Here is a 19,967-nt window from a genome sequence, read left to right on the forward strand (position 1 = left end):
ATTCTCACATGGTGAGCCACTGCTGCACACAATCTTTAGTGAAAGTGCAGTTGCAGATGAGCCCTTAATGTTCTTGAAGATGACATCGTTGATCTTAACTTCTGACGGAGGCAAATTGTCACACTTCTTATACGGGCAGTAAGTTGGTCTATGACAATAGGGTTGTTGAATGGTAATCTTGTCTTGGACCAAGACATACGATCCAGCCCATGACAACACAAGCACAAAACTCGTGAATGAGAGAGAATTCTAGAAAAAATTTGGTCGGTGATCATGCATGCATACTAAAATATGCTAGATAGTTCTAGCAGCAAGTTGGCTTGTTTGCAATTAGAATATACTAAACTATGTATTGAATTTGTGGCTGGGAGTAGACAGCCATGGCACCGACTTAACAATGTCGGCATTGTAGCTGAAAAATCTAGCAATATTATGTAGAAAGAACTAGAAAGCCGCATGGGCAATTCCACCGACTTGATGAGTCGGTTATGCTTGCCTATAAATATAGGTGAGTGTGTTGTGACGTAACCAAGAGAGCAAGAAGTGAGAAAAAGAGTGATGAAGAAGTGTAAGAGTGTTTGAGTGTTTCCACTTGTACTAAGTTTGTGTGAGAATAAAATTTTGTTTAATACTCTGAGTGTTCTTTCTTTCTCTTGCCTATCAATTCCGTTGCGTTACATTCTTGTTTGTGAGATAAACATCTCCAAAATAGTGAAGTCTTTTTAAGTCCCAACAAAGGTTACTCACATTAACCATGATAATATCCTCAAAGTGTATATCTGAGGCAGCGGTTGCCACAGGAGAATTCGGCCATGTTTTGATGCGCACACCATTCTGTGTGTTTGTCAGGGTGCAGTTTTTTACTATGATTCCAGCCAGGGATTCCTCATTGTCGTATCTTCCGAGACTTCCAATGCTTATGCCATGACCTGACCCACAAGTAACGTTGGTCACGGCGATTTGGTTGTTGCCATCTCCTATAGAAACACAGTCATCTCCAGTTCCAATGTATGTATGAGTAATGTTGATCCCTGTTGATTTGCCGATATGGATTCCATCAGTATTTTTGTTGTCTCCAGGTGCTGTGACGTGAACATGTTGGAATGTAACATTGTTGCACCCGTAAACATGGACCTGGAAGTTTTTGCTGTTAAGTGAAGTTACATCTTGAATTGTGGAATTTGTAACGAAGTCGAACCTCAGATTAGCGGAACCAAAACAATGTTTACTTTTGCTGCAGTTATTTTGACTCCAAGCAAATGCTCCTTGGCCATCAAAAGATTCGCCACCTGATACGGTGATCATGTCAACGTGCTTGAAACCGACCCCAAGTCCCCTTCATTGTGAGCTCACTGTCCTTTTCTGGAGCCTGCAATGTTCCTTTCCTTGCACTTAAAGCTCAATCGGAGCCTTGCAAGGACCTCGGAAACTTGCTCCTCTTAACTTGTATGTCCTACTCGGAACAACAACATTACTAGATGACAACGATGCACACGAGTCATTCCAAGCCTTGGCCAATGCAAAAGTAATATCAGAGCCAGGCTTTGCACTATATTCTGCACTTGTCACGTCAAAAACACTAGACTCTTGAGCCTTTGATGTCGATGCTAGCAATAAGTGTAACACCCACCCCCTAGTTATAAAAATATTGATGTAATTTAACCCCTCAACATTTTAAATCTATCCAAACCCTATTAGGATCTAAACATTGGATCCCTTCCTTCTAACGCTGCCACGTGGCAGCACCCCAAGCAATTTCTCATTCTTCCCTCTCTGTCCCCCCCCCCCCCCCCCCCCCCGGTGAACTCCTCATTTCTTCTTCTTCTTTTCTATTTCTTGCTGCCATGGAGGCCGCTGGTAAGCTCAACTCCTCATAAAAACGTAAGTCTTTTTTTTTAAATTTGTATTTTTTATTTTTTATGTCATAGTTTTATTCTAAATAGTTGTATACGTGTTGGCAGATATGAAGAAGAAGTGGGAGAACAGTTCGTGGGGTAGAAAACTGATTGTTCAGAAGAGAAGGGCGGCTCTTGATGACTTTGATCGGTTCAAGCTCATGCTGGCTAAGATTAAGGTTGGTTGTTTTGCCATAAACAAATCCAAAGTTTCAAACCATGTACTTCTTTCTTTAAAAGCGCCTGTTTCCTTACGAGGCTTAGTTTCGAATGTTTGTAGACGGTCACTATGATTTTGTTCATCTTTGTCATGTTGAACTCTGTCGAGCTAATCCCTTTTCCTCATTTGCAGAAAGTTGGGCTTGTCAGGAATGAGCTTGCGAAACTGAAGAAGCAGAGTGCAGCTTAGGCAATATTTTTAGTTCACAATTTTATCTTGGATTTTGTTTTCGAAACTGTATCTGATTAATTTTAGATTTTCAGATATTTTTTCCATTTCTAATATCATTGACACTATGTTTTGATATATAGATCTTCAGTTTCTTGTATGGATGGCTTGTGCTTTAATATGGTGATTCTGCACCTATAAGTACCCCAACCAAAAGTTAGTATCAGTTGTGATCCCAGCTAGAATTGAGTTCATCACAAATGTATTTATTACTCGCTAAACATGTGAGTTGAACTTGAGAATTGCAGTAACTTTGATTGGGAAATGAAATGATAACTGCACATCATTTTTTATCTCCTACACGCTCTTGTTTAACCCTATTTGTTGGTTTTGTTTGATTTATGCAATCCGATGGTTAAAAAGAAAAAGGGGTGTGTGCGAGGCCAAAATTGATGTGAAATCAATTTTCTTTTGGTTTTTGAGTATTTCACATTTGCTAAATTTTGGGTATTAGAATCAATTGACTTTCTGCCTATCCTGAGTTTACTAATACATGTGGACATCAAAAGAGTGGGTTTCCTCGTAAAATCCGCAATTCAATGTATGAAAATCTAGTTGATTTTGTTCTCCAATAGGAATATTTAGCATTAATCATAGAGAGAAAATAAGGAGTCTCCACTAGGAGTTCCGTAGATGAATCCTTATCTTAGGAGGTGGATAGGGAGCATAATTAGAATTGATTTTTTATTTTTATTTTTATTTTTTTAAATCCTCTTTGAATTCTAGTTAGGAGTTCATTTAGAGAGCTCATCAGAGATTATCTTACTTCCTATACGCTCAAGTTACCCCAATTCTTTTTTTATTACAGAAGATTAGAGCATTTCAATCATGCCCTCTATGTTTTAGTTAGCTAAAAAGACTTTAGAGTTACTTTAGGAGCTCCCTTAAAAAGGAAAGAGATCCTCTCTGGATCTCTTCCACCAAGTCCACCGGATCAAGTGATTCGAACCCTTGAGATTTCATCAAACGGCCAAAAATTATTATAGCTTTTAAAAGATCAAAACAGGTGGGCTGTTAGATGAAATTTCAAAAGTCCGGATCACTGAGGTTCTCTTTTCACTAAAAAATTCTACTCCAATCATATTCTCTAGTTTTTTTTTTTGGTCAAATCATATTTTCTAGTTTAGAGAGTCATAATATTTTTATTTAAAATATTGGTAGTTAATGACAGGACCTTCTTTCTCACCTCAGATTTAGGAGCGTGTGTAGATAGAGTGATGAGAGATGGATTTTTTCAAATTCTCCTTAAAATTTAGCTAGGAGCTAGCTCATTTTGAAAGCCCATTAGAGATGCTCTACTCTAATTTATATTAAGGAGAGGGAAAAAGTTTGCACTCCAAGTTGCAGTTGGTTAACTACAACAAGCCGTGGAGACAGAAAACTATTAGACCAAAAGCGTTGGTGAAGGTTGGGGGAATGGATAGGATTAGAGGACTCGTTAGACAAGGATTAGATCGGATAGATTGGGTTTTTTAATCTATTGTTTGGTGTAGACTACGTCCATAGGATTGGATTGGATTGAAACAGACGGAGGCACAACCCACCAACGACCCTCTCGCTCACGACCCACCCACTACATCGCTTGCGACGACCCGACGATCTACCAACTTGACCACGGCGCGCGCGATGACAGCCCACTAAACGGGCCCTTAAGCTTTCGGTGAAGTTCTTTATTGACCGAAAAGAAAAGCCCGTCGAAACTTCTACTCTTTCCCCCTTAGTTTATTTTTTTTTCTTCTGAATCACCAGGTGAGAGGTAGATACGATTTCCTACTTCAAAGAGAAAAGCACAACTAGATCAAAAACTCGTTCGCGTTTATTTAGTTTGATATTACATATCCTTCTCCTCATAAAACCCTAAAATTATTAGCTTATTCTATTAACATCCCACATATTGTTGATTAAACTTCACATACTTAATACACACCACATTTGCTTTTTTCAATTAAAAATTATCTTAATACACCCTATATAATTTCTCAAAATACCCTTACACCCTACATTCTTATACACCTAATATTTTCCACATAAACCGCACATTTTCTATACACCCCCACATTCTTCAAATCTTATAATACTCATTTTCAATTTTTATAAATTAAATTGAGAACAACATTCTTTAAAAAGAGAAGTCTACAATCCGGTCTGTTGAGCTTGAGTTTCATTAGGTCATCACAACGAATCTCCTTTTCTCTGTCTCTGTTTGGGCCCAAAATATCGGTTTGGGCTGAGATGTATTCTCGGCCTGGAAGGCCATACAAAAAAGGTTACTGTGGATCATTTAGTTCATGGGCTTCCTAACCTAGGTCGGTCAAGTCATGCTGCGAGACGAGTAATTGAATCCTGGTGCAATAAGGAGTCTCGGCAAGATATGGATAAAAGTGAATCCGGTTTGATAAAGGACTGGGTTCAAAGTCATAGTGAAAATAGGACTGGTCGAGATGGTGTTTGATGAGAAGAAGAAATCCTAATCTGAGTAGGGTTGTAACTCGGTCTAGAAAGTGCCTGGTGCTATAAATAGAAGAGGATGTGCATCGTTCAAGATCCCCTCCAATTCAACACACAACTGCCCTGCGCAAATTCTCTCAACAACCTTGAGATTTTTTCCTTTTCTTTTTTCACCAACACACCTTCAGTTTGGATAAACAGCACTGTGAAGGCAACCGGTGATATCTTCAGTCGGCATAGATAGCACTGTCACCGTAGAACCAGCCAGTCTCGCAGCATCTTCAGTCGGCATAGATAGCACTACGTCGTGGGTGACTGGTTATCTATCAAAGTCTCGGTCGAGAAGGATTTCAGAAAATCCTTGTTGGTCAAGGTCATCTCATTAGCCTTCTCGGCGAAGTGAGGTGTTACAATTGATTAGGCTCGGCACATTGCATGCCGAGTTAGTTTATGATTGGATACTCTCAAGTAGGATTTAGAGTTCGGCATTCCGACGGCCGAACCACGTTTATTATTAAGATATATATATCCGCTTTGAGTATTTGTGCCCTTACACTTTGGTGTCGATTCGGCGTGAGTTTACTCTGACGAATACCATCACTGTGACCGAATCCAACAGTGACGATTTGTGAACTTCGTAAGAATAGTAGCCTTGTCTTCAGGTTCGAGAACCCAAGAGGCCGAGACGTGTTTCTTCCTCAGTCGCAATCGCGAGACGCAGAAATCAGCCGCGCACCCAACGCAACATCAATAAATTTTACTCCTCAGCCGAGCTCGGCCGACGAGTTGGCACGCCCCGCATTCAATCGAAGGACGTAGTTAGCTTATAGATTACTCGACCTGTGCGCCACATAGGCTTGGTAGTTTTTAGAGTCAACATTTTGGCACACCCAGTGGGACCCAGTGCTAAACTACGAAGTTCATGCCAATTGAAACACGATCGGTAAAAAAGAAAACAGCTATGGGAAAATCAACAACCGATTTGCCAATTCAGAACATAGGACAAAGTGTATCACAGGCACAAAATCCCCTTAGTGCCGTGACATCTGAGTCCACAAGCGCGACTCGCCGAGAAAATGAAGTTGGTCTCGGCGGTTAGCGTTGCAGTCTAGAAATCCCTAACAAAAACACCTGCGTTCACAATGAAGGGATAGTGGAGGACTGTGATGAGGATGGTGGTGAAGGCTCTGATCCACCAACAAGATCGTTTCTTCAAAGACGGCTTAACGAACAGTCTAGGGCAGTTGAACAGACGTTTAGTCAAGGAATCGATAAACTGCACGACGTGATACGCAGTAACAGTGAGGTACAAAACAGATTGCTTGAAATACTGGTTAGCAAGGTCTGCGACGACAGGTCATTCGATCTTTCTCGGTAATTGCCACCAAGGAATAATCTGTTGTCAATAGTACAGGTCGAGCCAATTCCTACTTGGCTCAAGCCAATTGACTTAGAAAAAAAAGAAGGATCGAGTAGCAGGACAGATGAACTTAACCAGAGAGTGGAAGTAACGTCCGTCGATATAACCGAGGTCCAGTGGATGATTGATTCGGCCATGAAAAAGGGGCCGAAGTTCCTTAAATTCATCCATCCATACCCAGCTTACATGGAACGGTTCTGTTGACCCTAAAAACTACCAAGCCTACGTGGCGCGCAGGCCGAATAATCTATAAGCTAACTACGTCCTTCGGTGAATGCGGGGCGTGCCAACTCGTCAGTCGACCTCGACCGAGGAATAAATTTGTTGATGTTGCGTTGGGCGCGCGGCTGACTTCTGCGTCTTGCGATTGCTACCGAGGAAGGAACATGTCTCGGCCTCTTGGGTTCTCGAACCTGAAGACAAGGCTACTATTCTTATGAAGTTCACGAATCGTCGTCGTTGGATTCGGTCATAGTGATGTTATTCGTCAGAGTAAACTCACGCCGAATCGACACCAAAGTGTAAGGGCACAAATACTCAAAGCAAATATAAGTCTTAATAGAGAACGTGGTTCGGCCGTTTGAATGCCGAACTCTAAATACCACTTGAGAGTATCCAATTATAAAATAGCTCGGCGTGCAATGCGCCGAGCTTAGTAAACTGTAACACCTCACTTCACCGAGAAGGCTAATGAGATGACCTCAATCAATAAGGATTCGAAAATCGTTCTCGATCGAGACTTGGATAGGTAACCAACCGTCCTCACCGCAGTGCTATTGATGCCAACGAAAGATACTGCGAGATCGGCTGATTCTACGACGACAGAGCTATCTATGCCGACTTAAGATATCACCAGTTGCTTTCACAGTGCTGTTGATTCCAACGGAAGATGTGTCAACGAAAAGAGAAAATAAAAATCTCAAAGTTGTTGAGAGAGTTTGCGCAGGGCAGTTGTGTGTTGAATTAGAGGAGCCTTGAATGATGCACAACCTCCTCTATTTATAGCACATGATACCTTTAAGGTCGAGTTAAAACCCTACTCGGACTAGGTCTTCTTCTCCTGATCAAACACCAACTCAACCAGTCCTATTTTCACTATAATTGTGAACCTAGTCCTTTATCAAGTCGGATTCACTTCCGGGTTATTAATCCTGCTGAGACTCCTTATTGCGCCAGGACTCGACTTATCTTGCAGCATGACCTAACCGACCTAGGTTTGGAGGCCCACGCACTAAATGATCCATGGTACCCTTGTCGTAAGGCCTTCCGAGCCGAGAATGATTCTATACTCAGCCCAAACATTACCCTATCGATTCTAACACTCAGGACCCAAATACTCTGTTTCCAAGGTGCGTTTATTGAGCACGATTGCACGATCTTGATCCTGCTGACCAATACACCACGTGGCACGCTTTAACATGGCCAATCCCTAATAATGATGTCTAAGGCGTGCGACTTCCTGAACCGTCATACCATCATGACCTTGTTGCTGAACATAACCATGCCACCTCAATCCGCGAGCCATTCGTCATCGTGCAGACGCCAAAATGTATTTCGCCATAAATCTCGCCGCCACACGCAATCGTGCGCCCCCAAAACACGAAACCCTCGGTCTTTTCAACTGGATTCTCTGAATATTCATAATGATCAGCGAATTCTTCGGTCAATTTTACCATTCATTTTGAATTTCGAACGATTGCCATTCCTTCCACAATTCTATAAATATCGAAATTCTCTCATTTGTACTTTACGCTTTCAAATTTTCTGAAATTTTTTGCCATCGCTCTCCAGTGCATTTCTTCATTCCAGGTTTTCGTCTTCAAACCTTAACCTAGAAAGTTCTTTTCTTGTCATCCCTTCAAATCATTGACCATGGCTTCCTTTATCTCCAAGCTTTCTAAGGAGTGTGACCAATGCCAGCAAATCATCGATCGAAGTTCAATCAAGACCATCCGATTTGAGAGTGACATGAGTACCCCTCATCAAATCTTGGGTCCTCTCTTTAAGGCGGCAGTACCATCCACCGTCACTGGGCTTCTTCAGAAGCACTGCCTGTCACCCTTGCTACAAGGGTTAGAATGGCCGAAGTGGGATGTGGTAAGGCCCTAAGGCTCTTGGCCCTCGACCACTACAACCTGGGCGGCCTGGGTTGTACGAATGGAAAAGCTCTTCGGCGAGCAATGGAAAGTCCTCGGCATTTACGACGCCATTCATTTCTCGTCCATGGAGGTCATTCTGGACAAGGAGCTCCTCCTAGCGGCCTTATGCTTCTGGTGTTCGGCCACCAACACCATGGTCCTCCCTCTCGGCCCCATTGGCCCTACCATCCTTGATCTTATTGCCATCTTGGGGACTTCCCTTACTGGAATCCCAATCGATGCTGCCTTTTCTAAGTACCCGTCGAACCTCAACTTAAAGGTGCTCTTCGACAAGCAGGCTCTTGAGATGCTAAGCGGTGAGGGCCAAATACCTTCGAAGGAAGAGGTTCACAAGCTTCACAAGAACTTCTTCAACTATAACACCCTCTATCTCTATTTTTTCGGCCGAGGAGAAGAGGCTCTGCGAGAAGGAGAACACGAGGCTTTCCTCTTTTATTGGTACAACAAATTTATCTGTTGAACCAAATCTAATAAATGTCTGGTCGAGAATATGCCAGTGGACGAAGCCCTAGCTAGCGGTCACACTCTAGCACTCAGCCCAGCCATTGTCGCCCATCTCCTACGCTGCTTGGCCGAAACGACCCTAGATAAGGTCGATCCGCAGTAGAATGGTTCCCTATGGGTCTTCTAACTCTGGCTGCAGGTCTACTTTGCTCCTCTTCGGCCCTCAGCTGGCTTTTCGACCAATCCCTCCTCACCAAGTCGAAGAAGTGTTCAGATACTTTTTCGCTCTTGACGACCTTTCTGATGACGAGTTCTTGATCTGCCACCGTCGAGAATACCCTTCGTCGATCAGACTCCCTACATCAGCGTGGCGCGCAGACGAAGATGCCGACCTTCGTCAATCCTGGGGGTTTTCGTGCTTGCCCGCGACTTGCCTCTTGGCTGTGAGGGTCGCCGAGCGAGTTGGGAAGTGTATCACCCCAACTTCCTCGTTCGACAGCTTGGCTACCTTCAAGGTTGCCCCGTCCCTTTTCTTTCCTCACGGTCCGTCCTAAGCCGCGGACGCGAACCTAGCTCTTCAGAGAAGGAATGCAACGATGCCAAAAGAGAGTTCTAGGAGTGGTGCCAAAAATTCCGTCTTCGACCGGTCACTCCAGAACCTCTTTGTACTGACACCTTCGGCAATTGGTGGGAAGAGTATACCCAGCAGTGTTTTGGTGTTCCGGTCGAAACCGTCTTGAACAAAATCTTCGGTGATCGACCTAAGAAGGCTCCTGGCCCCTCAACCCCAAGGTAATAGTTCATTTCTACCTTTTTCCTTCAATTTTGAACTATTGATCGGCTTTGCTGATTTGCTTTTACTTTTCCAGGCAATCGGCCATTGAAAAAAGTGGAAGTGGTCGTTACGACTGCGGCCTAGAAAAAATCGACCGTTTCCAAGAGGGCTAAGACCGCTGTGCAGGCGGTGCTGAGCAAACGGCCTCATCAAGAGGTCGAGCCGGCCATCGAAGCTCCTCGGCCCGCCAAACGGGTCAAAAAGATGGCGAAGAAAGGGGAACGGGAGATTCACGTTATCTCTAGTCAAACTACGGGGGCGACGACTCCCAATGTTTCCCCTTCTCCCCCCATCACCCAAGCTTTGGTTGAGAAACGGTCCGTTCCGACCAAAGAAACAGTCCAAGTAAGGCCTGTTTCTAAAGTCGGTAAACCAGTTGTTGTTCCACCGGTCGAGGCTGCACCCATCCCGGAAGAGGCAGTCTCTGTGATCGAGGGAACTTATCTTAAAAATCCAATACCCTCGGCCTTCATTCTGGAAGAGAGCGACGGGAGTGACGAGGTTCCACTGGCGAGTCACTTTCGACCCCACCGTCAACCTCCTCCTGTGTTTGAGGCAGCTGTCCAAGTCGACCTTTCTACGGTCGACCATGGCAAACGACCTGTCGGATAGCTAGAAGTGGCGGCGGAAACGCCCATTCATCCGCAGGATCAGAACCTCAATATTTCTCCGCAGGAAGCCACTTCGGCCTTCGTAAGTACCCCCTACCGCCTTTCCTTGATTATTTCTCTGCCATAGAACTCTAAACCAGGAAAATACTAAATGTCAGGTGCCTTTTTCTGTGTCCCAGGTGGCTATCCAAGTCGGCCCCTCTACGGCCGACCGTGGAAAATGACCTGTAGGAGAGCCAGAAGCGACGATGGAAACGTCCGTTCATTCGCAGGACCAGGACCTCAATATCCCTCCACAGGTAGCCACTTCGGCCTTTGTAAGTACCCCCTACCGCCCTTCCTTGGTTATTTCTCTGCCATAGAACTCTAAACCAGAAAATACTAAATGTCAGGTGCCTGTACACTATTTTCATCAAAAATTCTCTGCCTCGAACGTAGATAACCTCCATCGGCCACGTGAACTGAGAAGCAATCTAAGATACTGGGCTCAGCCATTAAGTTCTTTAGGTTCGAGCAACGATCCTGAAGACATGGCCGAAGTCTCATCCCAGCATGTTTAAAAACAAAACCCTCTTGCTACATTTTTCGTGATTTCCTTGAGCTTAAACTGATTTTTGTGTGCAGGCTTCATGGGAAGTCGAGTTCAAAGCCCTCCTGTCAAGTACCCCTGTAGAGGCTGGTCCTTCGACCCCTACAACTGACCCTGCTGATTCAACTGCTCTGGTTCGGGTGTAAGAAGTTTTGTCTCTTTCTGTGTCGCAAGTCCTTGAATGCAAAGACCTTGATTTATTGGGTGCCTGCCTAAAAGACCTCGGCGCGGACGGTCAAATGAGCGCCGAAGCCATCGTTCAGGCGTCGTCTACCTCAGAGCGAGTTCGGGAGACCTTTAGTGTCATTGAGAACGCTCTTCGGGCTGAGCAAGATCTGAAAGCTGCTATGGCCATCCAAGACGCTATTCGTCCGAAGATTGATGCTTTAAAGGTGAAAGGGGAAGCTTTGGTCGACCTCGACCGTCAAATAGCTGAATTGGTAGAACGAAGGTCGGCTATTGCTTCTGAGATTACAAAAGACTTGGAGTCGGGCGGCAGAGATTGTTTGACTGAGTATGCGGCGAGCGTAAAAGGAATCGAGCAGTTGAAGATGGAAAAAAAGAACCGGCAGGCCGAGGTCATAATGGGCGAGGTGCGGTGGCTGGAGCTTAAGGCTCTTCTCGGCACTCTTCTTCCTTCTTTGCCCTGAATTTATTTTAAATGTAAACTGCTCGACCAACTCAATTTGTGTATTCTTTTACCGATCGCAATGAAATGAATTTCTATTCCCGCATTTCCCATGTGATCGGATAGTACTTCTTTAAAAACTTCCCATTGATTGACAATTTGTGAACTAAACCAGTCCGGTCTCTAAGATGATATGCGCCTTTACCGAGAACCTTATGTATGACGAAAGGCTCTTCCCAAGTCGACGACCATTTGCCGAACCTAGGGTCTTTAATTCCTACGGGCAACACCGTTTGCCAAACTAATTCTCCTTCGCCAAATGTTTTCTGTCGGACTTTTTGATTGTATGCTCGCTCGGTAATCTGTTTTTATGCCACCAGCAAGTTATAAGTGTCGAGTCGCGCTTCTTCTAAGTCTTCTAACTCCTGTCTCATCGACTGATTATATTCGGCGCTGAACATACTACTCTGTTCAATTGTTTGTAACGAATTTATGCTTAGCTCGACTGGTAACATTGCGTCGTGTCCGTAGGTTAGTGCATACGGGGTTGTCCCAGTCGTCGATCGGAGCGATGTTCGATATGCCCATAAAGCCTCATTTAACTTTAAATGCCACATGCCAGGCCTCTCTTTTATTATTTTCTCAAGAATGCCGATCAACACTTTGTTACTTGCCTCGGCCTGCCCATTTGCTTGCAGATAATATGGTGTAGACTGTCCAAGCTGAATTTTCAAACTTGCCGTGTATTCTTTAAACCTCTCGGCTGTAAAGATTATGCCATTATCAGTTATAATCGTTTCTGGTACGCCGAATCTGGTCACAATGTGTTCTTCCACAAAGTCCCAAACTTCTTTAAACGTTAGCTCGGCATACGATTGTGCTTCGACCCACTTAGTGAAGTAATCGGTTGCTACCAGTATCCATGCGTGCTTGGCAGCCTCGGAAGATGGTATGATTTTGCCGATTATGTTCATGGCCCATCCTTTAAACGGCCATGGTTTAGTGACCGAATGTAATGACTCGGCCGGGACCCATTGTATAGGACCATGAATCTGACACTATACGCACCCTCGTGCGAACTCGATACAATCCTTTAATATTATTGGCAAAAAATAACCGTGTCGTCGAAGCAACCACTGCATTTTACGTCCAGACTGATGAGTTCCACAAACCCCTTCATGGACTTCTGTGATTGCTTGAGCACCCTCTTGGGGGCCGAGGCATAGCAGTAATAGACCATCCTCACCATTTCGGTATAACTCGTTTTGGTACGTGACATAGTTTGTGGCGTGAACTCTTGTTTTGCGACTGTGTTTGCCATTGGGATTGTCAAGATACTGTATAATGGGCTTTCTCCAATCATCTGGTATTGCCTCGATGGCGTAAACTTCTATAAGGTCTTGTCTGTCCAATAACGACGGTAAAGACATGACTCTGGTGCGTATCACGTTGTCGCGTCGGAGGACTTGCTGGTTAACCAAGGCCGGGTATAGTTGTCGTAACACGGGTATTTCTCGGCCTAGCTTGCCCCTCCGGAGTTGTGCACCGGAGGCGATTTGAGCCAATTCGTCTGCGTCGGTATTATGGATATGAGAAATATGTTCAAATGTGATACCGTCGAAGGATTCGGCCAAATAGCTGGCGGCCATGTGGAAGGGTGCCAGGGTACAACTCATGCATTGAAAAGACCCATTAAGTTGGTTAATCACAAGTTCGGAGTCGCCGAGGATGAGGGCACGGGTTGCCCGTAAGTCATGAAGGATGCCAAGGCCGATGATAAGGGCTTTGTATTCGGCCTGATTATTTGTGCATTCAAAATCCAGCTTGAGCGAAAAATACCAATGATCGTGGTTTGGGGATTGAATGACAATGCCGACGCCAGCCGAGGATGAAGTACTTGAGCCGTCAAAGTACATCGTTCAGTAGTTATCGCGCGTGTCAACCATGCTGATTTCAACGTCGGTGCCCCCAAAACCATAGGGGGAAAGGTGTTGAGCGAGGAAATCAGCCATTGCCTGGCCTTTGACCGCTTTCTAGGGCACGTATTACAAGCTAAACTCGGACAACGCCATTGTCCATTTCCCAATTCGACCTTTTACGATTGGTCGGGCGAGCATGTAGCGGATGACGTCGGTCTGGGCAATGACTTGTGTGATCGATAAGAGCATGTAATGCCGAAGCTTGGAGGCGGTGAAAAATACGGCGAGACAAAGTTTATCGACGGCGGAATAATTGATCTCCGGTTGATTAAGATTTCGACTGAGGTAGAAAATAGCCTGCTCTCGTCCGGCATCGTTGTCTTGCGCGAGGAGGCAGCCGATGGACTTTTTGGCCGTCGAGATATATAGTTTGAGAGGCTTACAACGCCGGGGTGGGACAAGGACATGTGGTGTCGTGAGGGAGACTTTGATTTGCGTAAACGCTGCCTGATGCTCGTCTTTCCACTCAAATTTATTTGAGTTCTTAAGTTTCAAAAGCGTAGAGAACACTTTCATTTTACCCATCGAGTTAGCTATAAATCGGTGGAGAAAAGTTATCTTACTAAGTAAGGACTGTAGTTGTTTCTTCGTCGTCGGGGGTGGAGCATTGATGATTGCGCGTGCTTTATTTTCATCCACTTCTATCCCGCGGTGATGCACGAGGAAGCCAAGAAAATTACCGGTCGACACACCGAAGGCACATTTGGCAGGATTCATTTTGGGGTTGTATTGACGCATACGGAGGAAAGCCTGTCGGAGATCATCCAGATGTGTCTGCCGGTGTTTAGATTTAATTACAACATCGTCGATGTAGACTTCGACGATGGTTCCGATTAAATCATGAAATATGGTGTTTATTGCTCGTTGGTATGTGGTACCGATGTTCTTAAGGTCGAATGGCATGACAACCCATTTGTAAGTGCCGAGTGCCCTAGGGCAGCGAAAAGCAGTCTTGTGTACATCGGATTCGACAATGAAAATTTGGTTGTACCCGGCATGGCCATCCATAAAAGATAAGATCGTATGATTGGCCGTGGCATCGATTAACAAATCTGAAATCGGCATTGTATACTCATCTTTGGGAGTTGCCAGATTCAGATTTCTGAAGTCGATGCAAATACGCAATGCACCACTTTTCTTTAAAACAGGAACGATATTGGCCAACCATTCAACGTACCGAGCTGTCCTAATGAACCTTGCTTTCAAAAGCCGAACCAGTTCATCCTTGATACTGAGTTGCACTTCGGTCGAGAATCGTTGAGGTGGTTGACGGAAAGGTTTACATCCAGGTTTAATACGAAACTCATGCTTGACGAGAGTGCGATCTAAGCCAGGCATTTCATGGTAGCTCCAAGCAAAACAATCTTTGAATTCCTCAAGCAGGGCACAAAGTTCGGCTTTCATAGGTTGTGGAAGTAAAACACTAATAAATAAAGGCCGTGGGTCCTCAGCCGTCCCAACATTAATTTCTTCCAATGGGTCTTTGACTTGGGGCCAATTGTCTTCGAGCTCGGCCGGGGCAGCTTGAATTTTGTCAAGAGATAAGACAGGACCGTTATCTCATTCGACGAGGAACTCGACGAGATTAACGCTCGAATTTGGTTGCTTAGATATAGTATACCAATGAGCCAGCAGTCGTTCCATAATATATGAAACCGCGGCCCGACGTTGTTCCCAATCGGTGTCAAACATCGGGGTCAGGGATGAAGTTAACTAAACCGAGTCTCGCCGAATCCTGGTGGACAGTTTCGGCGCCAACCTCGATAGCTTTTTGAACAGAAATCCAAGTCGGCCGTCCTTCATCATTGAAACCCTGTAGGGTGATGTAGCCGACGTGGTCATCATAATATTGTGCTTGGATCATGTTAGCTTCGAAGGGCTGACTATCGGCCGGGTGAACAATGACCGATTTGCCGTCCCAAAAAATGAGCACTTTATACAATGATGAAGGAATACAGCTGGTTTGATGAATCCAGTCGTGACCGAGTAGTGCATTATACTCGGTCTTGGATTTGACGATAAAAAAAATGGTCATGTGATAACGGCCGGCAATGTTTACCGCTAAAGGAAGCACCCCTTTGGTGTGGGATTTGTCTCCGACGAAACTGCTCATTGTGATCCCGAAGGGAATAAGTTCATCATTGGAGCGACGTAATGCCTTCATGACGTTTACAGGCATGATATTGACAGTGGCTCCATAGTCGACAAAAACTTTGGAGACTAGATACCCTTCGATATGGGCCGTTACGTACAACGACTTCAAATGATGAAGTTTGGCCGATGAGGAGCGAGGAAACAATTCAGCCAAAGCTACATTGAGATTGTCATCTTTTGTTGTCAACTCGACTTCAGCAATGGTTACAAAATCAATGTGACCGGCTTTCTCGGCAACTACGTCGCCATTGAGGAAATTCAGTTGAGCTATGCTCGACCTAAAATCAGCGGGCAAAACATGGACCATACTGATTTCCATGTTATCCAAGACTGACGGGCCCATCGGGTTGCAATCATCTTCTTCAGCCTCTTCTCTTTCCGGGTCATCGACTGCGGCATCCGCTTCCGTCAGAGTTGTACCAAGAGACTCCTCTGCTCCTTCAATAGTTTGTGCCCTTGGTGTCTCTTCGGCAGCCTGTTGGTTCTACGTAGGTGCCTCAAGTGAGTCTGAGATCAGAAGTGTGCCTGGGATTGGTGCTAGGATACGAGCTTGCTTTTGGTACATTATACGGGCATCCCTGGTGTCGAGATAGGCATCCAACCGTGCAACTCGTGTTATTTCATCGGCTGTAAGGCCGAAGAGAGAAACAGTCGAAAAGACTTCGAAATGGTATCGTAAATACTGAAGGTCCTCTATTAAGAAAGGAAGGTCGACTGCATCGATATCAGTGTATGGGTCGACTTCAAAACCAAGGACACGAGCTTCTCGTATGTGCTGGAACCTAACTTTCAATCCTGGATCTGAGGTCTTCTGAATAATTCGCTCGGTATCTGGGCAAGTTAGGACGAGATCGATTGTGTCTTGACATGCTTTCGGCAAACCATACAGATCGTTGGCCGAATGTTTCTTATGAAACTCTCGCATATATTCCAAGGCCTCCTCGAGGAATGGTGGATGTAAATTCCGTCAAATTTTGATCAAGGGTTCTCGTGTGGCTGGCGGGGGTAATTTGCTTTCAGTTTCTTGCCTAAAATGCTCGAAGTGTGCCTTCATCTCCCCGGGCCGAAGAACAAGTTTGATCCATTTATCAGCCTCTTCAAACGTGGTTTCGATATCTTGATTAACCAGGTGTTTCCCTTGAACCAACTTTGTCATAATCATTGAAGATGGTCGTTCATCGTCGTTGGCAATTGTTTCTTTCGGTCGCCATTTAGGGATCGAAGTTTCTTGGGCTGCCCGTCGGCAGGCCATGCAGTCTATTCTTTGGTGTCGACGTTTCTGGGATTTGGACAGTGCAGTGCAGACGCCTTTCGAAGAGTGATATGTATACCAACGCTGGTCTCGAGGTTCGGGAGGTTTGAAAGTTTTTGGGCTCTGCTATGATTCCGAGCTGCTAGAGTTACGTATATAATAATCCTCGTCATAAAATGGAGCATCAAAATCGAGGCATCGTCTGACTGAAGGTGTCTCTTCCACCCTCACTTTAGGACTGAGCCTATCAAAAACCCCTTGATGTTGGCCTGCGTTGATCACCTTTTGCTGTGTTGCGGCTGTAGGTTGTTCCATTATAAGCGGATATGACTTTTCCTTTGGCTCGATGTTGACATTTGCTTTACATTTATTGCATAAAACCGTCGTCCCACTGTCTTCATCAGTGCTGTAATCTGTCATGGGCTTGACAATAGCGGGTCCCGTTAGAGTTGTAGGTGGTTTGTTTGAACGAAAGTCAGCCATGAAACGGGGTCGAGAATTCTGATTCAGAAAGCGTTGCGTCGTAACAGCTTTGGCCTTCCCTTTTCCTTTGTCCTTAGGTAGGCACACATCTACCATATTTACTGTTGCCGTGGGAAATGGGTCGGTATCAACACTCATCTTCTTATCCGGAAATCTAAGTTTGCCATTATCAATCCAGCTTTGGACGTTGTCTCGAAACACGACGCAATTATTTGTCGTATGTTTGCTTGAATTATGGTATTTTCAATATATCTTTCCTTTAAGCTCTTCGGCCTTGGGAATGTTATGCCCAGGCCGAAGTTTGATGATCTTCGCTGATATCAATTGATCAAAAATTGCATCGGCCATTGTAATATCAAAAGTATAGAATTTTGACGTTTTCATTGTTTCTTCAGGGGCCGATCGGGTTTTGACTTCCTTAGAGTCAATTTGAGTCAGTGCCTTGCAAACGTATAGCTTATCTATGACTATCTCGGCTGCATCCACGCTAACACATTCACCTTCAGACGATGCATAACTAACAGTGGGATTTTTGTAAATCGTCCCTCTGGACGGAGCTTTCGAGATCTTCTCTTCACGGAGTAAATAATCATATTGCTCGACATGCTGGGCTAGTTCATACATATCCCGAAAGTTTTCCCCCAGGAATTTCTTTTTGTATTCTACGTCAAGACCATTCAGAGCAAGTCTGACGAACTCGACTTCAAGGAGAGGTACTCGGCACCAATTCCTGGCTGATTTAAATATGGTAAGATAATCCATTGGTGACTCGTCGGATGCTTGAGCCATCCTTGCTAACGAGGATACTGACACTTCCATCCCTGGTCGATAAAACTGCTCATGAAATTTCTCGACCAACTCCTCCCAGCTCTGGACAGAATTCGGAGGGAGGTTGATATACCAAGTAAATGCTGAACTGGTCAATGAAAAGTTGAACAGTTGCATCTTGTGAAAGTCGCTATTGACATCTCCGCATTGCGTGGTGAAACGAGCCACATGTTCCAACGAGGATAAGGATGATTCTCCGGCGAAAAGGCTAAAATCCAGGATTTTGAAACCTCTAGGGTATTCGAACTATTCCACATAAGCCGGATACGGATGTATAAATTTAGGGAACTTCGACCTTTTCTTCATGGCTGAATCGATCATCCGTTGAACCTCAGTCATATCGACGGATGTTGCCTCCGCCCGCTGGTTGGATCCGTCCGACCTACTATTTGATCCTCCTCCTTTTTCCAAGTTAATTGGTTTGAGCCGAACAGGGGTTGACTTGACCAGTGCAATTGGTAATAGATTATTTTTTGGTGGCAAGTGCTGGGCAAGATTGAAAGACCTACCGTCGCTGACCTTACTAACTAGTATTTCGAGTAATCTGGTTTGTGCCTCACTAGTATTGCGTATCACGTCATGAAGTTTATCAATTCCTCGACTAAACGTCTGGTCAACCGTCCGAGATTGCTCGTCAAGTCGTTTGCGAAGAAACAATCTTCTTGGTGGATCAGTTCCCTCGCCACCATCCTCGTCACAATCCTCCACTATCCCTTCAGTGAGAATGCAGGTGTTCCTGTTAGGGACTTCAAGACTACGTAACTGACCACCGAGATTAACTTCCCTTTCTCGATGAATCGCGCTTGTGGACTCAGGTATCACGACATTAATGGGATTCTGCGCCTGCGGCATACTTTATCTTATGTTCTGAATTGGCAAATCGGCTATTGACTTTCCCATAACTGTTTTCTTTTTTACCGATCGCGTTTCAATTGGCATGAACTTCGTAGTTTAGCACTGGGTCCCACTGGGCGTGCCAAAATGTTGACCCTAAAAACTACTAAGCCTATGTGGCGCGCATGCCGAATAATCTATAAGCTAACTACGTTCTTCGGTGAATGTGGGGCGTGCCAACTCGTCGGCCGAGCTCGACCGAGGAGTAAATTTGTTGATGTTGATTTGGGCGCGCAGCTGACTTCTGCGTCTTGCGATTGTGACCTAGGAAAGAACACGTCTCGGCCTCTTGGGTTCTCGAACCTGAAGACAAGGCTACTATTCTTATGAAGTTCACGAATTGTCATCGTCGGATTCGGTCACAGTGAAGTTATTTGTCAAAGTAAACTTACGCCGAATCGACACCAAAGTGTAAGGGCACAAATACTCAAAGCAAATATAAGTCTTAATAGTGAACGTGGTTCGGCCATTTGAATGCCGAACTCTAAATCCCACTTGAAAGTATCCAATCATAAAATAACTCGACGTGCAATGCGTTGAGCTCAGTAAACTGTAACACCTCACTTCACCGAGAAGGCTAATGAGATGACCTCAATCAATAAGGATTTAGAAATCCTTCTCGACCGAGACTTGGATAGGTAACCAACCGTCCTCGCTGCAGTGTTGTTGATGCCAACGGAAGATGCTGCGAGATCGGCTGATTCTACGGCGACAGAGCTATCTATGCCGACTTAAGATATCACCGGTTGCTTTCACAGTGCTGTTGATGCAAACGGAAGATGTGTCAGCGAAAAGAGAAAATAAAAATCTCAAAGTTGTTGAGAGAGTTTGCGCAGGGCAGTTGTGTGTTGAATTGGAGGAGCCTTGAATCATGCACATCCTCCTCTATTTATAGCACTG

General features: G+C 44.8%; 1 protein-coding gene and 1 long non-coding RNA gene across 3 annotated transcripts in view; one reads left to right on the forward strand and one right to left on the reverse strand.

Annotated features, from left to right (window-relative positions):
* Positions 1-547: 547 nt before the first annotated feature.
* LOC126597059 (exopolygalacturonase-like) overlaps positions 548-19,967 on the reverse strand; it is a 63,584-nt gene continuing 44,164 nt past the window's right edge. Inside the window, exon 2 of one of the 2 annotated variants that reach the window (XM_050263819.1) lies at positions 548-1,198. In XM_050263819.1, the coding sequence (XP_050119776.1) occupies positions 661-1,198 (538 nt within the window). In that variant the 3' untranslated portion in view covers positions 548-660. The remainder of the gene's footprint in view (positions 1,199-19,967) is intronic. The other variant, XM_050263820.1, reaches the window with a different exon arrangement.
* On the forward strand, positions 1,782-2,275 carry LOC126597062 (uncharacterized). Its single transcript, XR_007614121.1, has 3 exons — positions 1,782-1,857; positions 1,962-2,074; positions 2,248-2,275. It is a non-coding gene; the product is annotated as an uncharacterized LOC126597062 (long non-coding RNA).

The sequence above is a fragment of the Malus sylvestris genome, chromosome 13 (assembly GCF_916048215.2).
Source record: "Malus sylvestris chromosome 13, drMalSylv7.2, whole genome shotgun sequence".
In the NCBI taxonomy this organism is placed as follows: Eukaryota; Viridiplantae; Streptophyta; class Magnoliopsida; order Rosales; family Rosaceae; genus Malus; species Malus sylvestris.